The sequence below is a fragment of the Echinops telfairi genome, unplaced genomic scaffold (assembly GCF_000313985.2).
Source record: "Echinops telfairi isolate 266 unplaced genomic scaffold, ASM31398v2 ScPeMD7_14;HRSCAF=57, whole genome shotgun sequence".
In the NCBI taxonomy this organism is placed as follows: Eukaryota; Metazoa; Chordata; class Mammalia; order Afrosoricida; family Tenrecidae; genus Echinops; species Echinops telfairi.
Window position 1 is genome coordinate 842,629 of NW_022103911.1, and position 27,563 is coordinate 870,191.

General features: G+C 39.0%; 1 protein-coding gene across 1 annotated transcript in view; it reads left to right on the top strand.

Annotated features, from left to right (window-relative positions):
* Positions 1 to 581: 581 nt before the first annotated feature.
* The window catches only part of SPATA5 (spermatogenesis associated 5), a 329,712-nt gene continuing 302,730 nt past the window's right edge, over positions 582 to 27,563 (top strand). The window contains exons 1-9 of the mRNA XM_030884790.2: positions 582 to 750; positions 4,575 to 4,696; positions 8,593 to 8,750; positions 18,246 to 18,304; positions 18,792 to 19,436; positions 21,298 to 21,427; positions 23,281 to 23,337; positions 24,808 to 24,931; positions 27,218 to 27,473. Of these exons, the coding sequence (XP_030740650.1) occupies positions 609 to 750; positions 4,575 to 4,696; positions 8,593 to 8,750; positions 18,246 to 18,304; positions 18,792 to 19,436; positions 21,298 to 21,427; positions 23,281 to 23,337; positions 24,808 to 24,931; positions 27,218 to 27,473 (1,693 nt within the window). The 5' untranslated portion in view covers positions 582 to 608. The remainder of the gene's footprint in view (positions 751 to 4,574; positions 4,697 to 8,592; positions 8,751 to 18,245; positions 18,305 to 18,791; positions 19,437 to 21,297; positions 21,428 to 23,280; positions 23,338 to 24,807; positions 24,932 to 27,217; positions 27,474 to 27,563) is intronic.

A 27,563-nucleotide genomic window follows, 5' to 3' on the forward strand; every position in this document is an offset into this window, starting at 1 on the left:
GGGTGGGGGTGGTGGTTTCTTGATTAAAAATTTGGTCTATATAGACCAAATAGACCGTTCCCTAGTTTGTCGTGCATTCTGTCCAAAAATCGGGACTTTTTTAAAACGCCCAAAATCGGGACCTAACAACAACTCCTAGGCTATTTTGTTTAGGAGAGGAGGCGGTGGAGATTCCGTTAAACAAAAAACAACAGCTTCTGAGAAATTCACCATCCGAGCGGTAGTGGTAGCCAGTTATCCGTCTTCCTTGTTTCCCAAAGTGGGTGATGATGGGGGAGGGGGCGGGGCGCTGTAAACATGGGCTGGGGGCGGGGACGGTTGCGGAAGTAGATCCCCACAGGCGATCTTTTTAATTGCCACGGGGAACTGAGTAATTAAAGCCAGAGAAGGAGACTGTAGGCCCGATAAGCTTGGGAAGCTCTGATGAACTTTTCCGAAGACGGCGGGTGGGGACGCCTCTCAGGTCTCGGGCTCTCGCTGCGCTCCACTCGTGAGATTACGGCGGTGGGCGGGGCCACGCTGACTTCTGCCCCGGAAGTGCTAGCCCTCGGATAAACGCGCACGTTGAGCCGGCTTTGCAGTCGCTTCGCCCATGCTGACTTGTGACCATGTCTTCCAAGAAGAACCGAAAGCGGCTGAGCCAAAGTGCGGAGAATGCTGCGGCGTCTCGCTCTGCGGCGGCTTCTCCTGCGGGCGCCTCGGCTCCTTCTGCGCCGGGGACCTTGGTGGTGACCAACTTCATAGAAAAGGGTAAAGGTTTCCGAGGGGCAGACCCGAGACCGGGGAGGTGGGGGGCGTGCAAAGTTGGCGAGGTTGCCTGGAAGCGCCGCGGCTTTGGAGAGTGGGTGAGACCGAGGGGTGAGAGCCGCCGTCAGGCTGACGGGCATCTTCTGGCCGCGGCTGCCGCGGAGAAAGAACTTAGACACAAAGAAAGGGTTTCTCTCTCAGAGCTCTGCTTTGTCAGTTAGCCCGAATTTACTTCTAAGTTGCGCTTGGAAAGGACTTCGCCTCAGTCAGTGATAACCCCTTCTTTTAAGGCTGCAAAATCGCTCGTACTTTGAGCCCAAATCTAACGAGCGTAGAGTACGTTACTGAAAAACAAACAAGTAGCTACCCAGATCTGGAAAGAGGTGGGTAGATCGAGCCTTCTCAAGAGAAATCACTGTACCTTTAAAAATGAAGGTCCATTTTTTTCTTTTCACTACTACACAGAGCCTGGCATTTAGTAGTAGTTATGAATTGTCAGACACAGTGAAGTCTGGGGCTGTTAACCCAAAGGTGGGGAGATTGGACCCCACCTGTTCATTGGGAGACAGCTTTGGAAATTCTTGAGGGCAATGCTTGGCCCTTTACGGTCGACGAATCACTGTCTTTTTGATAGAAATGGCCCTGGATTGGTCTCTGCATATTAATTGTATAGTTAATAGGTTATGTCCTGGCATTTTTTGGTAAGTATGTTCACTGAAAACCTTGGTTTTTTAGTAGGCTGGGCACTTAACAGACATTGCTCACTAACTCTTGGTAGAAGCCCTGGGGGTGGGGGGGATGGGAGTGTTGTGACGGCCATTTAAACAAAGGAAGAAAAGTGAACAGTTGATTTGCCCCAGGTTACACAAGTACTGGGAGCCCTAATACTTGTGGCTATACGGCTATACGCTAACCACAAGGCCAGCAGTTCAAAACCATCTGCTGTTCTGCAGGAGAAAGTCCAAGCTTTCTACTCTCGTAAAGACTTACAGTCTTGGAAACCCACAGGGGCGGTTCAACCCTGTATGGCCCCCATACAGGGGGAAGTGGTGTTGTTTTCTTTTGGCAAAAGTACTAAGATGGAGTCAATATTTGAGTCAAGATGGCATTTGATGCTAAAGCCACTCTCCAGATTCACAGCTCTCTTAACTTTGGAAAAACAGGTTTATTGAAAAAGTCACTTAGTCTATAAAGCTTCCAGCAGACTTCGTGTGTAGTAGCTTTGAAAAATAAACCAGATGAAAAGAGTGGCAAAGTTTTTTTTGGCTATTGCAGACCCTAAAACACTCCTAGAATTAACATAGTGTTTTCTTCTCTAGAGATCACAGGACAACTTGTTCTGTATATCCCAGTTCACTTTCTCAACTGCATTCTATGCGTTGCTCATTTCTTTTGCTTAAATTAAACTAAAAGCTCCACATTTTTGTCCCACCACCCCTGTCTTCCTCCTTCATTGCTGGACTTCTTAAAGGGGGCTGTCTCTTCGTCTCTCCCCACCAATTTGTACGAGGCTTTTGTTGCTTTGGAGTCAGAAATCTATTTCAAGACCATTACTTCTCAAACTCGCTGTGATAAAAAGTTTTAAAATGTCCATTACATGCATAATCAGTGCTTTTATAAAATACAGTAACAATGAATTGCTAGAAAAAGATGTTGAGTCGATTTTAGATATTAGCTCTGAATACAGTGGAAAAGGAAATGAGGCTTTTTGATGGGAACTACTACATGATTTCTATTAGTGATAGCACAGAAATATTTAAAGAAGGCTCTAAGGATACTTGGGAAAAAGTACTTTTTAATCCTGTAGAGAGTAACAATCTCAGAACTCACAGGAGCAGTTCTACCCTGCCATATAGGGTTGCTATGAGTTGGCATCGAGAATTTGGTTTTGTTTTTATAAGGAGACTAGTGGCAAAATGGTTACATGCTTGGCTGCTAACTAAAATGTTGTCAGCTCTACCAGCAGCTCCACTGGAGAAAAGACCTGACAACCTACTGCAACCGGTGCTGTGTAGGAAGCCATGTGGGGCAGTTTTTCTCTCCTGTTGTGTCATGGAATTGATCAACTTAATGGCACATAACAACAACAGCAGTGAAGCCTGTAATGTGAAAATGTGGTACATGGTGTATGAGGGGGTATCCTCCCCCCAAACTGGAACTTTTTCCCCAAAGCTATGTATTTAATTTTTTTTTACAAAGCAACCTTATCACCTTCAAAGTATTCTCCATTACATTGAGTACATTTGTCCTATCTGTGATTTCATTCTTGGAAACATTTTTTAAGTTCATCTGTTTGAATGGCTAACAGCACCTCCCTCGTTTTTTCCTTCACCCTTTCTGTGACATCAAATCTGCCCTTTAGCAGAAACAAAAAGAAGTTGAAACAAAAAGTCACACAGAGCGAGGTCAAGTGAATGAGGTTCTTGGGGCAAGAGAGGCATACTGTTTTTTGCCAAAAACTGGTGCACTGAGATGACTGTGTGAGCAGGTGCATTGTCATGGTGGCAAAACCAGTCCCCCATCTGCCACAAATCATGCCTTTTTTGTCTCACACTGTTACGCAATCTTTTCAGATCCTCTAAATATAAAGCTTGATTAACAGTCTGATCTGGTGGAAGGAACTCCAAATGCACTACAAGCTGATTCAGTCCATTTGGGAAGTTGACTGACATCCAGAATGAGGTTTTGTCATCAAACACCATTTCACCTTTTTTGAAACGAGAAAAGCACTCATACGCTTGAGTTTTTCCCATAGTGCGGTCCTTGTAGGGTATGTTCAACATCACTGCAGTTTCTACAGCATTTTTCCCGAGCAGGAAATAGAATTTCAAAGCTGTATGCCATTCTCATAAATTGGCCCACAGAAAAAATGAGGCTTGAACGAAAGTGCTTACATGAAAAAATTTACTGATCAGAGAGAACCTTCCCAGGCAATGCCACTGGGTGCACTAACTCAGCGAGAGTTGCTTCACACTTGCCTAGTGGGAGGAAATGCATGCTGTGAAAGCTCTGCCCTGCCCAGTGCAATTCCAGTTTTTTTGAGGTAGCCCTCCTATCTGTTTCTGAAAGTTCACAGCCTTGAATCCTCTGGCAACCATGTGTGCAGAGTAGAGCTACTCGATAGGGCTTCAAGGTTATGACCTTTTGAACCTCCAGCTTTTCAGCCACTTTTGGAGCCACCTAGAAATTCCCAAATTTATTCAACCTACTGCCCTCTTTTTTATTTTTCATGCACATCGCGTCCATATTGCCCTCTTTTCAGAAAAAAATTACTCAGTATCCTCTTGGCAGTTAAACCCTTTTGTACTATAGTCCATAAACCAAAACTCCAAATTCAATGCCATTGAGTCAGTTCATAGTATAACGACTTTGCAGCCCCCTGGATCATCCTGGTGTCCCCAGGGGTGCGATATTGCCTGCTTTAGGAAATGCTGACAACCATTCGTGGCACCCAGAGACTCCTAAGAAAGCTTAGTCTATTGTAAGTATATTAAGTTCTTTTGGAAACAAGAGACTTAAAACTAGTACTTGCATATAAAACAAAATTGTATTTTTAATTAGCACGCTAATTGTCAGCAGACCCCCAGAAAAGGTTCGCTTTAAATGTATGTGTTTTGTTTTAATAAGGAGGATTGGAAAAGTAGTTTGGTTACTGCCCTCTCCCCCCCTTCCCCGCCCCACAGGTATAGGGTAACTACGTTCATTTGATTATGTACCCAAGGAATTTTTATTTTATTTTTTTGATAGGAATTTTTATTTATTGTTAGAGAAAGTAAGTGTTCATTTCAGTTGCAAAATAGTAAAACAATTTTTTTTTCTTCATGAAGATGACAAAGTTCCAAAAACATTCCGAAATTCCCTTGTTCAATTTGGACTCAGTACTATGAAAGCTGCTGATATATGTATTGGTCGGTCGGTGTTGCTTACCAGTTTGGATGGAAAGCAAGAGGTAAGAGCCTTTTCACATCCTTTGGGAAGATTTGAGATGTTTCTCAGTTTTCCAACACCAGCAAGAATAAATGGGAAACAATCTACATTTAAATGACACCCTATTATAGAAGAGACTTTGAAGATCTCAGGGAAAATTCTATGAAAATTTAAATATAGCTAAATGCTTATTATAAGCAATAAAAGTAAATGCTTCTTTCTGGAGGGTGAAGGGAATGCGGGGTAGAAGGGAGGAACCAATTACAAGAATCTAAGTATAGCCTCCTCCCTGGGGAATGGACAGCAGAGAAGAGGGCGGAGGGAGACGTCAGACAGTGTAACATATGACAAAACTATAATAATTTATGAATTATGAAGGGTTCAGGAGGGAGGAGGGGGGAGGGAGGGGGAAAATGAGCAAATGATATTGAGGGCTAAAGTAGAGGGCAAATGTTTTGAGATTGATGAGGGCAACAGATGTACATATGTGCTTGACTCAATGGATGTATATATGGACTATGATAAGAATTGTACGAGCCCTCAATAAAATAAAAAAATAATGAGGGTAACAATTGTACAAATGTGCTTTATACAATTGATGTATATGTGGATTGTGATGAGTTGTATGAGCCCCCAATAAAATGACTTTTAAAAAAAAGTAAATGCTTCTTAAAACAATTAAAATCTCTTAATTCTATTTTTCCATGAACTTTGTGAAACCTCCTTATATATAAATTCTCTCATATCTATGCCTATCTTAGGGGTGTTTTGGAGTTGCTGACTCATAGTGACCTCATAGCATAATGACGTAATGAAATGTTCTTGGTTTTGTGCCATCTTCATGATTTTTGATAGCTTTGAACCAGTTGTTGTTAGGCTTTTGTGTTCATCCCTATCATTAATGGTTTTCTTCCCTTTTACTGACCATCTACTTTACTAAGTATCACTTTTTTTTTTTTTTTAGTAACTCATCTTTCCTAATGATGGGTCCAAAGTAATCAAGATATGGTCCTTGGTTATAAGGAACATTTGGCTGTTTCACTTCAGATGACTTTGTTTATTCTTCTGCAAGTTCATGATGATTATCTGCTAATACTGCCATTTGAATAGAGCTTTGGCATGCATGTTTTGGGTTAGGTGCACCGAAACTATCAAAGTGTGACCTCTGCTTTCGAAGAATGTCAAAGGAGGTTTTTTCCAGCAATTTTACTTGTTGCAGTAACAGCATTTGGTTTCTTGTTGGCTGCTTCCATGGATGTTGGTGTTGATCCAAGTGTTGATCCGAGTCCTTGACAATGTTAATGTTTTCTTTATTAGATTTATTGGCTGGGAGGATTTATGGTACTTGTAGTCCTTACTGAAGTCGATGTGTAGTCATTTCCCTTCATCAGTATGTGCTTCAAGTTGTCTTCATTTTCAGGCTATGTCATTTGCATATCACGGGTGGTGGTTAATGACTCTTCTTTTAATTCTGAAGCTGCATTCTTCGTGCAAGCTGGCTTCTTGGATTATTTGTTTAGAATACAATTAAATTTAAGAATACCACCCTGCCAAATACTTTTCCAATTTTGTAGAATATAGTTATCCCCTTATGTTCAAATACGTGCCTCTTGATATATGTACAGGTAGCAAATGAGCATTATTAATTTCTCTGGAATTCCCTTTCTTTGCAATATTATCTATAATTTGTTACAATCCACACAATCTAGTGCCTCTGTGTAATTAGTAGAACACAGTAGGCATCTTTTTAGTATTCTCTTTCAGACAAGATCTGTGTGACACTAGTATTAATAGACAAATTCCATATCCTTTTCTTAATCCAGCATGGATTTCTGGTAGTTCCCTGTTTATATGTGACTATATTTTAAAATTATTTCCAGCAAATATTTTCCTAACATGTTTTGTTAATGATATTGTTTTGTAATTCACACATTCCATTTAATTAATTTATTTGATTTGGGCATGAATATGTTTTTCTTCCAGTTAGTTCACCAGGTAGAAAGTGTTATTCTTTTTTTTTTTTTTTTAACATTTTATTAGGGGCTCATAATACAACTGTTATCCCAATCCATACACACATCAATTGTGTAAAGCGCATTTGTACATCGTTTCTCAAAACATTTTCTCACCATTAAAACCCCCGACATTAGGTCCTCATTTTTCCCCTCCCTCCCCGCTCCCCCCTCCCACATGAACCCTTGATAGTTTATAAATGGGTATTTTGTCATTTCTTGCCCTGTTCGACGTCTCCCTTCAACCACTTTTCGGTTGTCTGTCCCCCAGGGAGGAGGTCACACACAGTTCCATGTAATCGGTTCCCTCTTTCCTACCCCTTCTCCCTTTACCCTCCTTGTTTTTCCACTCACACCACTGGTCCTATAGGGCGAAAGTGTTATTCTTTTAGTGTTGGGAATATTTTCCATTGCGTGGCGGTACCAAAGTTTGTTTGTCCATTCTTCCACTGATGTGCATTTAGGTTATTTCTGTCTTTTTGCTGTTGTGAAAGCTCATATTTCCTTAGGCTATATACCAAATAGAGGGATCGGTGAGTTTTATGATATTTCTATTCCCAATTTTTTTGAGGCAGCACCATACCACTTGCCACAATGGTTGCACCATTTTACAGTCCCACCAACAGTGTATGAGGCTTCTAGTTTGCATACCTTCTCCAGCATTTGTTGTTTTCTGATCTTTTTGAACATTGTTCTCGATGCTAGATGAGGTAATAACTCGTTTTGTTTTGCGCAGTATCAGTGATTCTTGATTAGGGCAGCCCCGGTGCTATTACATAGAAGAATTTCCTTTAATAATGCTGATATACACACTGAAAGTTCTGTTTTTCTTAGCCTGTTATATTCTTTTACCAAAATGCTATTTTGGAGTACAAAGGTCATTTTTTGTGTATGTAAGTATTCACTAATATCCCTCTTTTCTGCCCTTTCCCTTGTTGCCATCTTCAGACCTGAGAATCCATGCTCAAAGCCTTTCCTAGATCTTTTTTTTTTTTCCTGGATCATTTTTGCTGGGTTGCCTTTTCCCTACTAACTTTTGCCTGCTGCTCTGTCTCCTCTGCTTATCTCTCAGTCACTGTCTCTCATTCACGGTGGAGCTTCTTTGGAAACATTTAGGAATCTCTCTTCTGTTGATGACTCCCCTCACTTTTTCATTGTTCTGGGTTTATACGTTTAAAAATCTTGTGGAGAAAATTTTGTGGATTGGACAATACACTTAAAATCTTAACTTGTTATCTTGAGCCAAAAATCTTCACAGCTCAAAAAAAAAAAAAAATCTTCACAGCTCTCCCTTAACATTTAAGTCTGATGAGATCCATGCCCCCGTGAAGTTCTTGTGACTTGCCCCTCATCACTTCTTGGGTGTAGTTAATGTTCTAGATTAGGTTATTTGTTATCTAATTGTCTTATCTTTTATGATTTCCTCATTTTCTTATCAACTACGGATGCTTTTTTTTCCTTCTAAATCCACCATCAACACTTAAACCATCTTATACCAGAATTACTATGTAATCATTTTTGAGCTTTGTCAAATGATATAAACCTTAAGAAATTTTATGTTTATTTCTTAACCATCTTATACCAGAATTACTATGTAATCATTTTTGAGCTTTGTCAAATGATATAAACCTTAAGAAATTTTATGTTTATTTCTTGTGAACCCATATAATATTATTATTCTTTATCAGATTGCAACTCTTGGAGTAGGTGCTGCGTTTTGCATAGCTCCATTTACTTGGTTGTGCTTAGTATGAAGGGACTTCAAAAAGTTTGAGGAAAATTCTATTATCTTTTAATTCTGTTTTTCCAGGAACATTTTGAATCCCACGTATATTCTGTTTTATAAATGGATGGTAGTCTGTGGATACTTATTTTCTGAATTATTTATTTTCTATGTTTTGGGCAGGTCTACACTGCCTGGCCGGTGTCAGGATTTCCTGGAGGCAAAGTTGGCCTGAGTGAAATAGCACAGAAGAATGTGGGCGTGAAACCTGGTGATATCATCCAGGTTCAGCCCATTGTTGGTGCTGTGCTACAGGCCGAGGAGATGGACGTGGCCTTCAGGTTTGGCTCTTTTCTTTGGTAACTTTTTGGATCATCTCTAATAGAAATTTAATGTGAGTCACAAATGTGAACCACATAATCACTTATATATATATATTTTAGTACCCGTATTTAAAAAGTAAGAGTGAATCTGAAATCTTAAAATTTTAATATATAAAAATTACAAGCTATTTGACTTTTCTTAGAATTAAAGTTTTTATAGTTCAGTGTATATGCAACACATACCATTTTACACTAGCCACATTTCAAGTGACCATAGTGGCCTACTGTCTGTAATGGTATAAGATAGATAAATAGGGACTTTGTTGTGTTTTATGATTAGATAGATTTATTGAGATATAATTAACATAGCATACAATTCAATAGTCCGGTCATATCAAGAAGAGTTGGTTGTGGAATTATCATCACAATCATCTTTGGAACATTTTCTTCCTCCTTGTACCCATTGTTGTTGATTCCCCGTTTCTCCCCAACCTCTCCTTCCATTCCTCTAGGTGATTATTAATACAGTTGCTGTCTTCATATACCCACCCATCCAGACTTCCCTATACAGAAAAACATACAACACCAAGACAAAAACACAAAAGGCCCAGCACCATTGACCAAATAAGACAGAGAAAAGCCTCAGTTAAAAAGAAAACAAAATATTTTTTAAAAACCCAATAAATTTAAAGTAGGTCAAAGGGAGATCTAATGATAAAGTGTTACATTCCCGGCTAACTATAGCTGCTAGAATCCACTTTGCAATGCTCTTTGCCTCTTTAAGGTTATTTACATTCCTAGACTGTGGTCACTGGGGATTCATTGGACAGTCCATCCACATAGGGACCCTGCAAATGGATTGTGGGCTCTCACTATCAAAACGTTTTACCACGTAGGTGTTTAGCTCTGGTACTGTTCCCTTCTTGGATCAAAGTCTAGTGTGCTGCTTCTGTGTGGACTTAGCTGACACCTTGCTTTGATGGCTTTTTAAAAAAATTTGAGGCAAGCCTTTCAGACCTCAGTAGCTATTTTTCCCTAATAGCTGGGCATGATCTATCAGATTTTTTCACCAAACTTTGCTACAGCAGCCATAGCTTCAGTGATCTCATGAGGGTGAGTACTGAGTAGGACCATGTCACCAGAACTAATTGTTCTTAAGTTAGGTTAGCGAGAGCAGCTATTTTATAGGTGAACATTTTAAAACATTTTTCAACTTGGTATATAGTGTACACAGGGATTTTTGTTACTTGGTTATAAAGAAGGAAATTACTGCGGGTAGGGGAAAAAACACTTCAAGGTTACCCAAGCAAAATGTATTATGGACTATTTTAACTCATTGATTATGCTGTCTAATAAAGCAAATGGTCATTTCTGTCAGGTGCTTAAATAGTCTCTCATAGCTAATTTGAATCAACCTGTCAGCATAGATATGCTGTATTGCCTCTGATATTCTTTATCTACTAGGATCTTAGCAACTTTGTATATACTAGTTTGTGTGTATAAAATTTTACTTTTAATAAAGGTATCTTTAAAAACAATATTGCATTAATAACATTTGGGGGAACTTACATATTATGAATCACAAAACATTTTCCCATTTTAGCTTGATTTTAAAGTGTTCTTCACTTTTGGTGCCTGTAGATTTTAAGCTTGATTGTTGGCACATTGTTATCATTTAAAAATGGGAAGACATTTTCAGAATATTTAATTACAATTTAAATAAAAAGCATAAAGGGAAAGCACATATTGAGCATTTACTGAACACCTAAAGCTATCAGTCATGCAATATGTAACATCAGTTTCAGCAGCATCTGACTGTATATTATGTGGTCAATAAAACTCTAGAGTTCACAATGGGATACAGTGAACCTCACTAGATACAGTGGAGCAATAGCTTCCCACAAGCAATATGTGGGACACGTATCTCATGTACCATATATACAAAACAGTTGAGCTGCCAGGTGTATTATGGTACATATAGTACATATATGCAATAAATAGCTGGCAGCCAATCTGGCCTCTGGCTTCCTTATTGCCATGAGGTGTGGGGATCAGACATGCCTCCACACTCCATCCTTCTTTACTTACTGTGATACCAACGATTCCTCCCACACCACTACATCTGTATAGAGTTTGGTAATTCGTCGCAGTGGTCACATGGAACTCATAAACAATACACAATTAGAGGGGTTTAATAGGGGAGTTAACAGGTTACCATAACTTAGGATCAGTAAACAGTAAGGACATAGTCATTGGTCTTCAGCAACACTTCTTAGCCAGCCAAGTCTTTCTCTGGTCCTTAGCCACAAACATAGAGTCCAGAATTGTAATGCATTACATAAAGCATTGTGACTAGAAGGGGCCTTATGAGTTGACTATATCTAATGCTCTAGTGGCGTGGTGGTTACACATTGGGCCGTTAACTTCAGGGTTAGCAGTTCAAAACCACCAGCTGCTCTTCAAAAGAAAGATGATAATTTCTACTCTTGTAAAGAGTTATGTCTTGGAAACCACAGGGGCAATTCTGCCCTGTCCTATAGTGACCTATAGCAGGGGTCCTCAAACTTTTTAAACGGGGCCAGTTCATTGCCCCTCAGACCCATTGGAGGTCCGGACTATAGTTTCTAAAAAATCTATGAACAAATTCCTATGCACACTGCACGTATCTTATTTTGAAGTAAAAAACAAAACGGGGCAAAAACACCTGGTAGGCCGGATAAATGTGGCCCATAGTTTGAGGATCCTTGACCTGTAGGTTCGTTATGAGTCAGAATTGACTCAATGGCAATGAGTGGTATCTTAGGCCACCTCCTAGCTTTTCTAGTCATTAACCCATTCATACTTGAGAAATTAACACTATCCCACTCCCTTTTTCAGTGTTGCTCTAGTTTTAAACTGCATTATGCTTTAGTTCTGTTCACATAACTGCCCCTTGGTTGCATGGTTCAAAATCAGGAAAGGTGTGTGACAGGATTGTATCCTTTCACCATACTTACTCAATCTGTATGCTAAACAAATCAGAGAAATTGGATTATATGAAGAAGATTCAGCATCCATTGGAAGAAGGCTTATTAACCTGTGATACACAGATGACAATTTTTCTTGCTAAAAGTGAGGAGGACTTGAAACACTTGCTAATAAATAAAGATCAAGGATCTTTAACCTTCAGTGTGAATTTACAACTGACTCAATGTAGAGAAGACCAAAATCCTCATAGCTGAACAAATAGGTAATGATAAATGAAGAAAAGGTCAAAGTTGTCAAGGATTTTTGTCTTGCTAGGATCCACAATCAATACTCTTGGACAAGCAGTCAAGAGATCAAAAGACGTATTGCATTAAGTAAATCTGTTTCACAAGACCTCTTTAGAGTGTTACTTTCTGCCTGCCCCAAGCCATAGGAAAATTGGACATTGAATAAGGAAGATAAGAGAAGAATCGGTGGATTTGAAGTGGTGCTGGAGAAGAGTACCATGGATTGCAAAAGGACTAGCCATCTGTCTTGGAAGAAGTATGGCCAGGGTGCTCCTTAGAGGCAATGATAATGAGATGTACTTGGGCATGTCAGGAGAGACTAGTCAACGTTTGGTAGGTTAGAGGGACAGAGAAAGATGAAGGCCCTCAAAGATATGATGTGACACAGTGGCTGCAACAATGAGCTCAGGCACAGGAATGATTCTGAGATGACTCGGGACCAGGCAGTATTTTGTTTTCTTATGCAGTCACTATGGGTCAGAGCCAACTTGGTGCATTACAATTACACCACATGTTTCAGTTATATTTTCCACCTGTTGATGGTTACACCTGAATCATAATCTGACCAACACCTTCACCTACTCTCTTCCCCAGCCAGACCCATCAGGAAAGGAGAAAAATATGCAGTGGGGATCCTCCCTTGTTTCACTTAAATTGTAATAATGAGCACCCCCATGAAAAGCTTAAGCTAGCCACTTCATGCCTTTATCTCCCCCCATTTTGGATATCCAGTTTCTGAATTGCCTATTTCTATCAACCCAGAGGAAATACGCAAGATCTTTGATCTGAACAATACTCATTCCATGGGACTGTACTTCTGTTGTAGAGTTACAGTCTCGGGGACTCACAGAAGCAATTCTCCCATGCCCTATAGGGTCACTGAGTTGGCATGGACTCAGTGGCAGTGAGTTTATTTTAATTTTTATTAGATAAGTTAATAGGTTACCAAAAGTGGTTCAGTAAACAGCAAGGATACAATCATTTGTTCACAGCAACACGCTTCCTCAGCCAACAACGAAGTCTCTGCTCCTCAGATCCTCTGCCAAATCGTCCTTCCTTCCCCTACATACTGGGGAGCATGCCTGTTCTGCTTCACAAACCATTGTCTTAGCACCGCTCCTTTGCTGTATCCCTTAACTTCTGTGCCTCAGAGTCTCTGGTACCTGTGGGTTTAGCCTCTGCAACTTCTGACAGAGATCTGGATTGTGTTTTTGGGTGGTCCTGGAATTTCTCTCTTGTGTCCAAGATGGGAGAGGGCTCTTATACACAGACGAATGACTTTGTCTTTCAGCAGACCAAATCTCCAAGGAAACAAAAGGTATGACTTGGTTCACACCTTCTACTAAAGTCAGGCCTTAATCACCACCCTCCACCCCCCCATCCTGTACATTAGGATACCAGAGAACACTCACCCAAAATGGTATTATGGCTGCAGGTGTAGAGTTCAGAATTATAATACATGAGGAATTATGGCTAGAAGGCCATATCAATGGATTACATCTCAATTAAAAAACTAAAAAACAGGAGCCCTCTGTGTGGTGAGGACTACTCAGTTGACTGGAATTAGCATTTCTGATCACTTACCGACTACAAACTGGTCCCTCATGTTGCAGAGGTTACTTGTTGGGTTTCAATCTGCATGGTTGGCAGTTTGAAACCATCCGCAGCTCCTCAGGAGAAAGACTGGACTTTCTACTCTCATAAAGAGTTACGGTGTCGGAAACCCACAGGGCATCGCTGTGAGTCTTCATTGACTCCGTAGCAGTGAGTTTGGTTTTTACAAACTTATTGGCCTTTTAGGTGTCTTAGCAGTTTTAGGTGTTTGTTGGTTGCCCTTGATTTGGCCCCTGGGCTTATATGTATTTAACATTTCAAAAATTTTATGCTTTTAAATCTGGCACTAGAGCAAAGAAAAAATTATTTTCTAATTAAAAAAGAATCATTTTAGTGCACTATCATTCATTTGCAATAGTTTTGTAAGAAAGGTTAGAGCTCCTCCTAGTGGAAATGATTGTATATGCACCCATTGTTTTCTTAAAATGAAGTGGCTGAGTATTTTTACTGCTCTTACATAAATTTGTAGCTATCTTTTCATAATTTTATAAAGTCTTAATTATGCATTTATTTAGAGTACTGGAAACAACCAAATTTAAGCTTGTTATTTAGTTTTTACATGTTTGATCCATGAAATTTCCTTATTTTATATGACTATATTAATCTTATAGGGTCACCATGAATTGAAATTGACTCGATGGCAGTGAGTTTGTTTTAAAAATTTTTTATTACCGATACAGTGATTGGAGAACATGGTTTAGATTTGACCATGTAGGCCTGCTAATAGTGCTGACCTAAACTTTATCCCATGGCCCTGTTAGCTCTCAGCACATGCTCACCAGTTGGTCACTTAGAACGTGAAAAATCAGAGGCCTCCTCTGCTGATAGATTACTGTTACAGAGGCGAGAGAGTGAAGAATGTTTTGAGAACTCTCCAAGGGCATATTTCTTTATAGGTGCAATTTTAATTTTGTTACTCCCTGTACTTAAACAAGTAGCCTGCATGGTGGTTACCAATCAGAATATCAATCTTTATTTTCTTAGATACTGCCTATTTTCTAGAATAAGTTTCCATTATAACCATTTTCAAAAATGGCTTGGAAGAGGAGGACCATATCTGACCTCCTTTGGTTTCTCTGTTGCCATGGGGCAGGGATCAGATATGCCCTCAACCCTTCATCCTTCCTCTCCTCGAACCCTATGTCAATAATTTGTTGGAATTTCCTACAGAACCACAGGCAATATTCACAACTATAGGGATCTAGAAGGGGAGTTAACAGGTTACCTCTAGCCGGGATTAGTAGGTTGTAAGGATAGAGTTATTTATCCACAGCAACACTTCTCAGCTAGTAGCGAGGTCCCTCTCAACTCCACAGCCTACCAGCCATATGATCCCTTGACTTCTGCCCCCATGGACCAGAAAGCCTTCCTGTCACTCTCGTCTCAGCTTTATAGGCTAGGCCATTGGTCATCAGACTTTTGAGACAGAGGAGCCAATCTTGTCCCTCAAAACAACTTAAAAATTATTAAGCGCCATAAATAAGTTTTACAAACGAAATCTCTCTTATCTCAATAACATTAAAAAGTTATCAGTTTTATTTCAGACCCACAGGTATTAACCAAAAGAGCCACATAATGGTTCTCGACCTGCAGTTTGCTGGCCCCTGGTCTAGGCGATGCTCCTTGGTTCTGTCCTATAGATTTCATGTCTTAGTCTGTGGTGTCTCTGGCCTCCTCCTGCACTTCAAACAGATTTTTTGAATGTCTGTTTTAAAGGTGCTGGTGCTGAGATTTCTTTTTGTCCTAGATTTCTTTTAAACACAGAGAATGGCTTTGAAGTACAGCTTGTATCTTTCAGCACACAATAGCCCAAGGAAGCAAAAGGTGTGGCTTGGTCACAAGTGTCTTAATTCCACCTTAATCTTCTCATTAGCGTAGCATATAACTCACTCCAAAATGGAATTATAGCCACAGGCATAGAGTCAACAGTTTTGTAATATGTAACATGGAATTATGGCTAGAAGGGCCATATTAAAGGATTGTATCTCACCATTACATTAGTTTTTCTTATTTCTACCTCTTCAGATGACATATACTATAGGGTTTAAGTTTCCTGAAGAGATATTGTATAAGTTCTATAAAGAGAATGAAGTAAGTTATTTATGAAAAGACTTTTTCCAAAATCGGCAAATTCAGAAAAGGCATGCTTGCTTGTTATCCAGTTGGTTCCTACTCCTAGTGATCTACTGCAGCAGAAGAGAGCACAGCCCGGTCTGTGCCGTTCTCCCAGGCGGTGCTGGGACTCTGCTGCTCTGTCTCATGGTCTCCTTGCTTTGACCTCTGGTCTTGTTTTAGCCCCACCTACCTGCTGCCTCCATTATTTCAGGCAGGATTTTCAATGTGTTTCACTTATGGCTCTTCTTCCTTGATGGTTCTGGGAATTCTCTCAGCTTCTGAGATGGCTCATCCTTGTAGCTAGGGAAGTAGCAAGTAAAATTGGCCAATGCCTTCTATTAGTGTTGCCCTAACTGCATGTTCCCATCAAGCCATTTGGTGGGAGTGATGAATATTGATAGATAAGCCAGTTTGACAAATTTAGCACAGCTGAATGTTGCTGGGTATGGTCACCAGTTCTTGACTTCTTAGGAAAGATAGCAAAAAAAGGAGGGAAGGAGAAACACAACCCTAGCATGTGAAAAACAAGGACATGGGATGAAAGTAAAAGAAAAGAGAGAAAAAGTGACAAATCAGAACAAATGTGCTACACATGGTACAAGCACTGGCTGTGAAGTCAGGGGCACTGCTGAGCTTGGAGGTGGGACTGAGGTGCGTGCGCATGCAGCTGGATCAGCAGAAGGGAAGGGAAGGAAGTGCCTTGGAGGAAGGAAAAGGAAAGACAAAAGGTGTTGTGTTAGTTGCTGAACCGACCTGAGGTGCTAACTGGGAACTCACTGTTGGGGGGCTTAGCCCTGTCCACTGGGGGGAACGAGTGGATGTTGCTAGCTGAGGTGGGTTTCTGGAGTAGTTGGGGAGGGCGCAGAAAGGGAAACATGGAGGAAGTGGAAAGGAAAGTAACGAGAAGAGCAAGGTTGTGTGTGTGTGTGTAGAACTATGCAACATGAAAAACAGTACTTGTGAGAGTGCTACCTGCCAAACAGCGCCACATAGGAGTACACTGTGTGTGTGTGTGTGTGTGGGGGGGGGCAGGGTTTCTCCCACTTTCATATTCTTATGATGCTTCCTCAATATCTTGCTCCTGGAATTCTTAGACTTGCAATCAGAAGCTTGAATTGTTTCATTTGTGTCATCTTACGAAATGGTAAATGTGTTCTTCCCTTTTAGTTTTCTAATTCCAGGTTAGAAAGGTCTTTGCGCATTTTACTATAATACTTTGTCTTCTTGAGCCATTCTTAGTAATTTTCTCTTCACTCCTTTTATAATTTCTTCCTTTTGCTTTAGCTGTTCCACATTTAAAAACAAGATTTAGTCTCTTCTGACATCCATTTTGGACTTTTTTTCCCTTTGTCGTTTTTAATGTTCTTCATGGTTAGTGATTTTCAAATGTTTTTGACATTTGAAAAATACATTTTCATTATGATTTATTATAACTTTATATCCACAAATCAGAACACAGCTTTAGAGCACAGATGCACACGTTTATACTTGCATACATATTTATATATGTGTGTATATGTTTATGCATGCCTTTGTATGTGTATAAGAGATTAGTATTAAAAACAGCAATACAGTGAGCCCTCGCCACTTCGCGCTTCAACTTCCGCGGCTTCACTCTATCGCGGTTTTTGCGTAACAGCGCATGCTCTGTCATTACTGCCACTGATTGGCTCATACTGTACACGCTTGATGCCATAAATAATATAATAAATAATAAATGATAATTGTAATGTCCAAAATGTTTTACTGTATTTTCCCTTTTTCATTTAATAAATTGGGTAATACGAGTGTAATGGTGACTGAAGGGTGTTTTTTCATGTCCTCTATGCTCTAACTACAAAAATATTTGATTTACAAATAAGGAATCCTACTTCGCGGAATTTCATTTATCACGGTAGGGTCTAGAACTGATTAACCGCGATAAACGAGGGTTCACTGTATAGTACTTACCCTGTTGATATATGACTTAATCTGACTTTATGTATTCTGGTAAATACTGATTGGACTCACTGATGTCATTCCTACTAATTACAAGTACCTTATATTTTTGAAGAACACTCTTTTAAGGAAACTAGAATACAGAATTAAAAGTGGTATTATCATGGCTGTGATATTACCAAAAAGTGTTGTGGTTTCGTCCAAACCAAACAAGACCCTGACCCTGACCCTGATGCTGACTGCCATGAAGTACATTCTGACTCATAGTGACACTATAGATGAAGTAGAACTGTGGATTTCAGAGATTTTAACTCTTTATGGGAGTTTTCAAAAACCTTATTTTTGTTCCACAAAGTGACTGGTCCTTTCAAATGGCTAACCGCGAGCTTAGCAGCCTAACTCATAACTCATTACACCACCGGGGATCCTGTCTTGTGAAAATTGTTGTCAGATTGTAAATGAGTTACTTGCTTGATCAGATCTGTATTACCCATATTTTGCACATGCAATTTCATACTACCTTTTATTTTCTTGTGTACCTAATGCTAATATCTATCTCCTTTATTTCCCCTCCCCATCTCATCTCTTACAGCAACAAAAATATAGAGATTAATGAAAAAGAGCTGAGTGGTTGTCTTCTGAGAAAGCTAGGTGAGACATTTTAAATTCTTAAGTTTTGAGAAGTTACAAAATAGTTAAAAATTATCTTTGAGGCCATTTATACATATATATATATATATATATATACACACCTTACAGTGTTTTTATTTCTTTATTGCTCCCAGCTAATTGTTGGACAGGTAAGGAGTGGAGAGACTATGACTGTTTGTGGACATTGTTACTGATACAGCTGTGAGCTGCAGAACCCTGAGCCTTTGCTTTAGTGACACTCGTTACTTGGGAGTGCTTGCTTGCGTTAGATATCCAGTGTGGGACACTTGATTATTTGTTGGTATACTTAGTCTAAGACCTTAATTCTGTTAAGTGTAGAGATCTCAAATAATCTTGATTTTCTTATGTCTCTATTGCTTTATGATAGGTGAATTTTGGGTCCTCTTTTTGTAGTTTCAGTTCTGTACCTTTGTTAGCAGACTTGTAAAATTTGTGATAACATATATTTGATAACTTGTTTTTTTAGATGGCAAGATTGTGTTACCAGGCAACTCTCTGTACTGTACATTCTATGGAAAACCGTGCAAGCTGCAAGTATTGCGAGTGAAAGGAGCGGATGGCATGATACTGGGATGGCCTCCTAACGACCAGGATACTGCTGCCCAAGAATTAGCCTCAAAGGAGTCCAGCGTGGACACCAGTAGCTTGGATATGTCCTTACCACTGAGTCAGTTACATCTGGAAGAGCCTCAGGAACCAGCATCAAGCAGTACTCCTTGCAAACCAGTAGATGACAGAATTAGAAATAAAGCTGATGGCATTTTGTTTGATGTTGCACAAAGCCCTGGGGAGCATAGTGGACTTAGGCTAGAGGAAGGCGCAGGTGTTAAGTGTAGTTTTGAGTCTGCCAAAGAAGGAAATAAACCAGTGATCAATGAAGAGAGATTGCTAAAACTGGCCAGTATGGGGGTCAAATTAAACACTGATAATTTTTATTTTATTTCTTCAACAACAAGAGTCAATTTTACAAAGATTCGTGCAAATCCAAAAGAACAAGGCAACCAATTCAAAGTAACTTATGATATGGTAGGAGGCTTGAATAGTCAGCTGAAAGCAGTTAGAGAAATAATTGAATTGCCTCTCAAACAGCCTGAACTTTTCAAGAGTTATGGTACGATTTCTTAAGTTTATTATACCCCAAAGTGTTAAAGTTACAACTAATAAGCAGTTTACTAATTCCTAGTACCTAATGGTTATTCCCTGTCCTGTTTTTGTTTCCTGAGGGCTAGGTACGTAGAAGGTACCAGTTACTTGCAGATGCTACTTAGGAAAGCCAATTTCTATGGTTTCATCTCTGTACTGTGATTTGAGTTACTGTTTCTTCTAAATGAATACTTGCACAATTGTTTGGATTGGATGTAAGATTAATTTCTTGTCAGCTGTAATGTCTCAATAAATAAATCAAACATTCAAATATTTTAGTTAAAATATTTTTGTTAGGAAATGTAGCTATATACAGATATCTTTGTATTGAGGCAAATAGTTAAGGGTCTGACTTGGTTTGTAGGAAACTTGGAGCTTCCTCCACAGTTGTTGCCCAGATCCTCTGGGTACATTTGATGTGTCTTATTGGATCCTTGCTGGTGCGGTGAGTTATGTGTTGGACTCTTAACCTCAAGTTCAGCAGTTAGAAACTACCAGCTAGATGGTGCTTGGCTATCAAAAGATAGCGCCTGGGGTCTTAAAGGCTTGAAGATAAATAAGCAGTCATCTAGCTGTGAAGCAACAAAGTCCACTTGGAAGAAGCAGACCAGCCTGTGTGATCATTAGGTGTTGATGGGATCAGGTATCTGGCATCAAAGACCCACAACCAAAAATCATATCAATGTGAATGAGAGAGAGTGCAGAGTGGAGACCCAAAGCCCATCTGTGGACAATTGGACAATTGGACAATTGGACAAGGAAGGGATGAGCCGGTTATGGTGCGATATAGCACCAATGAAACATACAACTTCTAGTTTTTAATGCTTCCTCCCCACCACTATCATGATCCCAATTCTACCTTATAAATCTGGGTAGACCAGAGCATGTACATGGGTACAGATAAGAGCTGGAAACAGGGAATCCAGGACATAAAGCCCTCGGGACCAATAAGGATAGCAGCAATACCAGGAGGGGAAGGGGAAGGTGGGAATTCATCACAGTGATCTACATATAACCCCTTCCCAGGGGGAGGGACAACAAGTGAGTGAAGGGAGACACTGGTCAGTGTAAGAGATGAAAAAGTAACAATTTATAAATTATCAAGGGTTTGGGGATGGGAGGGGAAAAAACTTACCAAGGGCTCAAGCAGAAAGAAAATATTTTGAGAATGATGGAAACAAATGTACAAATGTTGATACAATGTATGTATGGATTGTGATAAGAGCTGTATGAGCCCCCAATAAAATGATTTTTAAAACCCCCACAAAACTACCAGCTAATCTGAGGGAGAAAGGAGGCTTTCTACTCCTGTAAACAGCACAGTCTTAGAAACCTGGAGGGGCAGTTCTACCTTGTCCGTTAGGGTCCCTGAGTCAGGACTGACTCGATGGCAGCGAGTGTGTTGAACATTATTCTCGCAGCTTTTTCCTTTTTTGATGAATATAAAGGGAACCCTGGGATGGACATTTTGCTATTAATACTGTCCAAGATACCTCATTGGATGTAAATTTGGGTTATGGTTAGTATTTAATGCTTGCCCAGCTAGCCTGCTCTTTATTTCCTGGTTTTTGAACTGTGTTGTGTAGATGGAGCTTGGTAACAATGTATGTGTCCAGCCGTTTTTTTTTGTTGTTTTTTTCAAATCAGTCTAGAAAGATAGAAAGACATTGGGATACTTGTTTGAGCTGTTTAGCACATGATTTTAAGTGTGGGGGAGGAGGGATGACTCTAATTTTGTGATGCAAGGTAAAAATATATATTTTGTAACTCATGTTTGAAGTCCTATGACAATACTTGTGCTGAATCCAACCTTCTCGATTTTCTTCTAGGAATTCCTGCCCCCAGAGGAGTATTACTTTATGGCCCTCCAGGTACTGGAAAGACAATGATTGCCAGAGCTGTTGCTAATGAAGTTGGAGCGCACGTTTCTGTAATTAATGGACCAGAAATTATTAGCAAGTAGGTATATTGTTTCATAGACCAAATCTAATACTATTAAATACATCTCTTACAAAATGATGATAGTATTCTGTGGATATTTAATTCACTGAAATACGTTAAATTTTTACCTCTATTGTGATTGTTGGTAATATACACAGCAAAACATACACTAGTTCAAGCTTCTACATATACAATTTTGTCACATAACGCTCTTATAAATCTATAAATATTCATACCTTTTCTGAGTTGTTCCTTTCCCATTGACACTGCTCCCTAGGTCCCTGACTTAATTTTTTAAGTTCCTGCTGAAAGCTACATTTCATATAGATCTTAAAGGGCACAATGCTCCAGGCAAATCTTTTAAATTAGCTAAGCTATTTGTGTAAGAGTGGCATAGGGCTACACCTGGCTGCCTCTGACTTCCACGGGAGAAGTAGAATCAAACTTGGCATGAACTCAAGGCCAATTCTTTTGAGCAGAGGTTAGACATGCCTCTACCCTTCAGTTTTCTTTACCACTTCTGACACCAGTCACCCCTCCTAGGGCACCCTCTACTTCTCTACTGGGTTAATAATTAATTGCCATGGCTTCACTCAAGACAATGCAGTCATAGGGTTTATTAGGGAATTAGACACGTACATTTCAGGGTTAGAAATGTTCACCATACAATTCATTGGTCCAGAATTTATCCACAGGCATGCTCCTCTCTGGTCCTTTGCCTCTTAACCGCTGCAGCACCCGAGCCTCTGCTCTGATCAGTTAATATTTTAAAGCTCTCTTAAAGCCGTTGATAAATGTCCCAAAGGCACTTCAGTCCACCAAAAGCCTTGAAGGTGCTTGGCTCTAGCTATGCGAGTCAACAAATCTAGTTCTCTTGATGTAGTTCTTCAAGTCACTTTGTTTCGCAAGTGGGCCTTTGCTTCAGAGTGCTCTGTTTGCTTCATGTGCATGGATACCTGCTGCCCTGTCCGTTGCCCTTGGTCCCGTTTCCTCTCTGATGTCACAACTCTGTCTCTTGGATTGACGAGGTTCAGTACACAGGGATCTTGGAGACCAACCAAATAAGGTGCCACACTCCTAGCTTTTCCTGTAAGACTTCTTGTTTCTGCTTTTGAGATGGCTTATTTTTAACCCCTGGAGATGACAAGCTGACCATTTCCACGTTAAATTTCTGTAAACCTTAGTTGCATGGTTCTACGCAGGCATTTGGTGGGAATTTTAAAAAACGATAGCTAGAAGAGCCATATTAAGTAATTCATTGTACCATAATTTGGTTTTTAAGATTACTTTAGGGTATGTTTTTAGCTTAATGTTTAAAGATTATCTCCAAGCTATAGTTTGAAGGGTTCATCCAACCACCATGGCTCTAGAAAATATAGAGTCAATGAGAATTTGAAATTCTGTTCTGAATTACCCCCTTTTGATTTGGATTCTTATATCAGATATTTTATTAAAATGTTCACTTAGAGTAGCTGGACACCATTTAGTTTGTCTGGTCTGTGTCAAAGGTGATAGTGATTCGTGGAGGCAATTAGTTAAATACTTTTCATATCACGTTTCTATTTCTGACTCCTTTACCTCTGTTGTACCAGGTGAACAGAAACCTAGGATGACCAGTGGCAAGTTTATAAGACCCCAGGTGAACTAGGAGAAAGCAGAAGCACCACACATGTTAATGGGCCAATTACTTGGGATGTCTCATGAAATTATGACTATAAACTAATGAAATATGCTCAAAATTAAGTTTGGAAATTAATTCTTGAAAATACTTTAAAGAATTCTGCAAATACCTCAACAGGCAGATTAGCTTTTATAGTCAGAACTTTAAAAATAGTAAGAATTGGTCTTTAAATGTATTTTACTCGTTACAGATTTTACGGCGAGACTGAAGCAAGGTTACGTCAGATATTTGCTGAAGCAACTCTGCGGTATTCTCATTTCTTTTTGGATTTTTAAAAAATGAATAGCCAAGGCTGTTTTAAGACTTTGTGCAATTTGATAAATAATCTATAAAGTTATCGATAGAGTAGACGAATTAAGGCAAAATGCTTGATAAATCATATGAGCTTGCTTGAGCATAGCATTTTAAGATCTTTTTCCTTTGGGGTGCTTAGACATATCCAGTATACGTAGGTCCCTTAGTAGACTGTTTACAATAATTACACAAGCTTAAAAGCGTTTTCTTATGCTGCTCTTCAAAGGGACAGTTTTTTGTTCTTTAAAAACTCTTCTTGTTTATTCCTGTTTATAATCTATACTAATATATTACACTGAGCATTAGAATATGGTCTAAATTTTGTTTGAATATAGTACCATTATGGCTGAATCTCTACCATTTTTTGGGATTTAGCTTAGCATAATTATTCATCAAACGTGCCACTTTTTTTGTTGCTCCCCCACCCCCTAGTGATAGTAGATGAAATAGCAATTTGTAGTTCAGGATCAAAAATATGAAGAACGTTGTAATATCTTAGATTTTAGTATTTACATTTATTTATTGGTTTTGTTCCTGGCAGTTGATATTTCTTCTTATGAGAGAATTCACAATTCATTATGGAAGAAGTGTTCCTTTTGAGAATTTCTTTTTTAACTGGAGGGAAAAAGGGCATCTCTAGCTTATTTCTATTATGCCTTAATCTTGCTCAAAAAGATCCAACTTCTGAATTAATTCAGGTCTACAATTCAGTGAGGAGCCCAAGTGAAGTGTAGTGGGCTAAGTATTGGACTGCTGTCTGAGAGGTTGGTGGTTTAAATCCACGAGCTACTCTAGGAGAAAGATGAGGCTCTATGCTTTCCAAAAAATTGAGAGCTTTGGACACCCTAGAGAGCAGCCAACTTTACCTTATAGGACCACTCGCTGTTGGAGTCGACTTGCTAGTGAGAGAGTTCAAACGAGTGTTTACAGAAAACAAGCCGTAGTCACCCATGAACAATGGACTATATCTTCTTGTTGGAGGTAGACTACACTTTTATGGAGCTAGAATATGATATTGGTGAGTTAGTACTTTGAGCTAGAATTAATCTAAGGCTTTTCAGCTTAATATCCCAATGCTTTTGTCTTTCTTTTATCATTTTAATGGGGGTTTGTACAGCTCGTATCACCATCCATCCATCCATCCATTGTGTCAAGCACATTTGGACATACGTTGCCATCATCATTTTCAAAACATTTTCTTTCTACTTGAGCCTTTGGTATCAGCTCCCTCCCTACTATACCCTCCCTCCTTCATGAACCCTTGATAATTTATAAATTATTATTAATTTTTCATGTGTTATACTGACCGATGTCTCCCTAAGAGAATCTTAAATATAAACACAGTTCATTTAAAATATTGAAACTAAGTCAAATGAAAATGAAGTGTAAATTAGAAATACTCATTTTACTTGTTTGTTTTTAGGCACCCATCAATTATATTTATTGATGAACTGGATGCACTTTGCCCTAAGAGAGAAGGGGCTCAGAATGAAGTGGAAAAAAGAGTTGTGGCTTCACTTTTAACACTGATGGATGGAATTGGTTCAGTAAGTACAAAACTATTAATGATTCTGTATAAGAAGTCTTGACACATAATGTGTATCTACTAACAAAAGCTTTTGCATATCTAAGAGTTTGAGTATTCTAGCATGAGAGAGCAATGATAACTATAGAAACTAATGAGAAGAACCTTAAATTTTTTTCTTCAGCAGATTATTACTTAATAACTGCCAGGACAATGTATGGCATGCGCTTCCAGAAGATAAAATTGTATGACATGAGGGGTTTCTTTTGTGAGAAATGCTATTAACTTAAGGACCTAAAGCAAAATCTCTAAGATCTGGCAGTTAAAAATTTTAGAGAACATTATTAGAAATTTGATGAGTAAATCTCAGAACTCACGTAAAGATGGTTTAAAGGCTTTTTTCTAGGCACTGGGAAAGAAACTAAGACTGATTGGGATGTGTTAGTGAAAATTTAAAGAGAATTTTTATTATCGGATTTTCTGATAGGGCAACATACACTTTTATTAATCAAGACTGCATGCTAACTGTGAAAGAGATATCTATAGGACTAATAGAGAACAGAAATTGAGAGATTCTCCCAAGTTTGTGACAGCCTTTAACCAGAAGAGTCCACTTCTTTTGGAGGATTATAAGTAACTAAAGTTTTATAAATATAATATGTTAAGTTATAGAATTCTAGAAAGATATAGTCCTAAACCCAATTGCACAGTAATTGGAATTAGAACAGTGGTTCTCAACCTTCCTAATGCTGTGGCCCTTTAATACAGTTCCTCATGTTGTGGTGACACCCCCCCCAACCATAAAATTATTATTGTTGCTACTGTAATTTTGCTACTGTTATGAATCGGGCGACCCCTGTAAAAGGGTTTAGTTACTGATTTTTGGGTTCCTTTATTAAAAACTGAGTATGTGAAAATAGCATGAAAACCTGATCATAAGTTTGTGTGCCATATGTAGTTTTACGAATCACATAAGTGTGACTGGGTTATCACCCAGGGAGCTTGAATGACCAACTGATTATAAGTTAGGAAAGTTCTCAGCTAATGAAACTGGAGAATTCAATGCTTTTAGTGCGTTAAAGAAGATGGGACTTTGAGAACTATCTTATAATAACACGCACTAGAAACTGATTTATAAACCAAAATCCCAGTTTATCTGTTTATAGTAAGCTATAGTAATATTAGCTATAGTTAGCTAACCAAATATCTTTATTTATGGATAGATATATATTTAACATATTTGCACACCTAAGTTAAAGATATACAGAGAGACAAATAATATAAATTATAATTAGAAGAGCCCTTGGTAAGTAGGGAATCTAATGGGAGGCTGTGTGTTAGAAGGTCAGGAGCTTTCAGAGTAACACCAACCAGGAAGAAAGACCTAGTGACCTGCTTCAGAAAATCACCCAGTGATTAAATCTGACATGCAACTTAACATGGGGATAGCTTAGGATCAAGCAGTTTTTCTTCCATGGTGCATTGAGTCACCACAGCAACAATAAATCACTAAGTCAGTCTACTACTGGCATAGGCTTAGGGTTCCTGTGGTACAGAGGTGTGATGCCTTTGGGTTACTGTGACTTGGAACAAAGCCCGTAAACCATTTTTGGTGAGTACTGAGATTTACTCATTAAATTTCTAGTAATGTTAACTAAAAATTTTAACTGTTGAATCTTCATTGCAGATTTTGCGTAAGATTTTTTAGTGAATAGCATTTTAGAGGTGACATATCATGCTCATTGGTCTTCATAGTTTGATGCTCCCAGTTTCATGCTTAGAGAATAAATTAAATTTTAGTTTGGGGAGTTAAGATATACATGTGTTTAAAGAGTTGCTGATAATTGGATGTAGGTTATGTTAACTTTAGGAACTTAAAAAAACATATTTTAAAAGTCCATGAGTGAGGAAGATTTCTTTGACACATTTCTAATAGAGCTTTGCACTTTTGGATCAGTATGTGGTGCATTGTCTTTGCTTTCAAATAGGGAAGAGTACATGCATTAAAACAGTTATAAGGCAAGGTATTATATTGCTACTTAGGAGATGGTGTAATTAAGATATTAGAAGTGAGAGAGACATTGCTTAAAAAGGGATAGAGAGGGAATTTTTAGGAAAGTTCCTAGAGGAAGAAGCATTAAAGCTAAGTTTTGAAATATTTGAAATGAGTATGTACATGAGTATGAAGGATAAGAAAGATTTAGCAGTCTGGGGATTTAGATATATTATCTATAGAACCAGTGGAGGAACAGCCTCTTCCTCTGCTTTTTCACTTTAGGGTAATACATCATTTCATATGATTTTGTAGGAAGAAAGTGAAGGACAAGTGTTGGTCCTTGGGGCCACTAATCGTCCTCATGCTTTGGATGCTGCACTCCGAAGACCTGGCCGATTTGATAAAGAGATTGAAATTGGGGTTCCTAATGCTGAAGACCGTTTGGATATCCTCCAGAAGCTGCTTCGAAGGGTACCCCATCTCCTCAGTGAAGCTGAACTGGTACAGCTGGCCAATAGTGCTCATGGATATGTTGGAGCAGACTTGAAAGCCCTGTGTAATGAAGCAGGTGAGTGTGTTCTGCCTTAGTGAGTCTATATTGATTGGACTTAGTAAGTTCAGTTTATTTACTTAGTCATAATGTAAATCTTATTTTTAA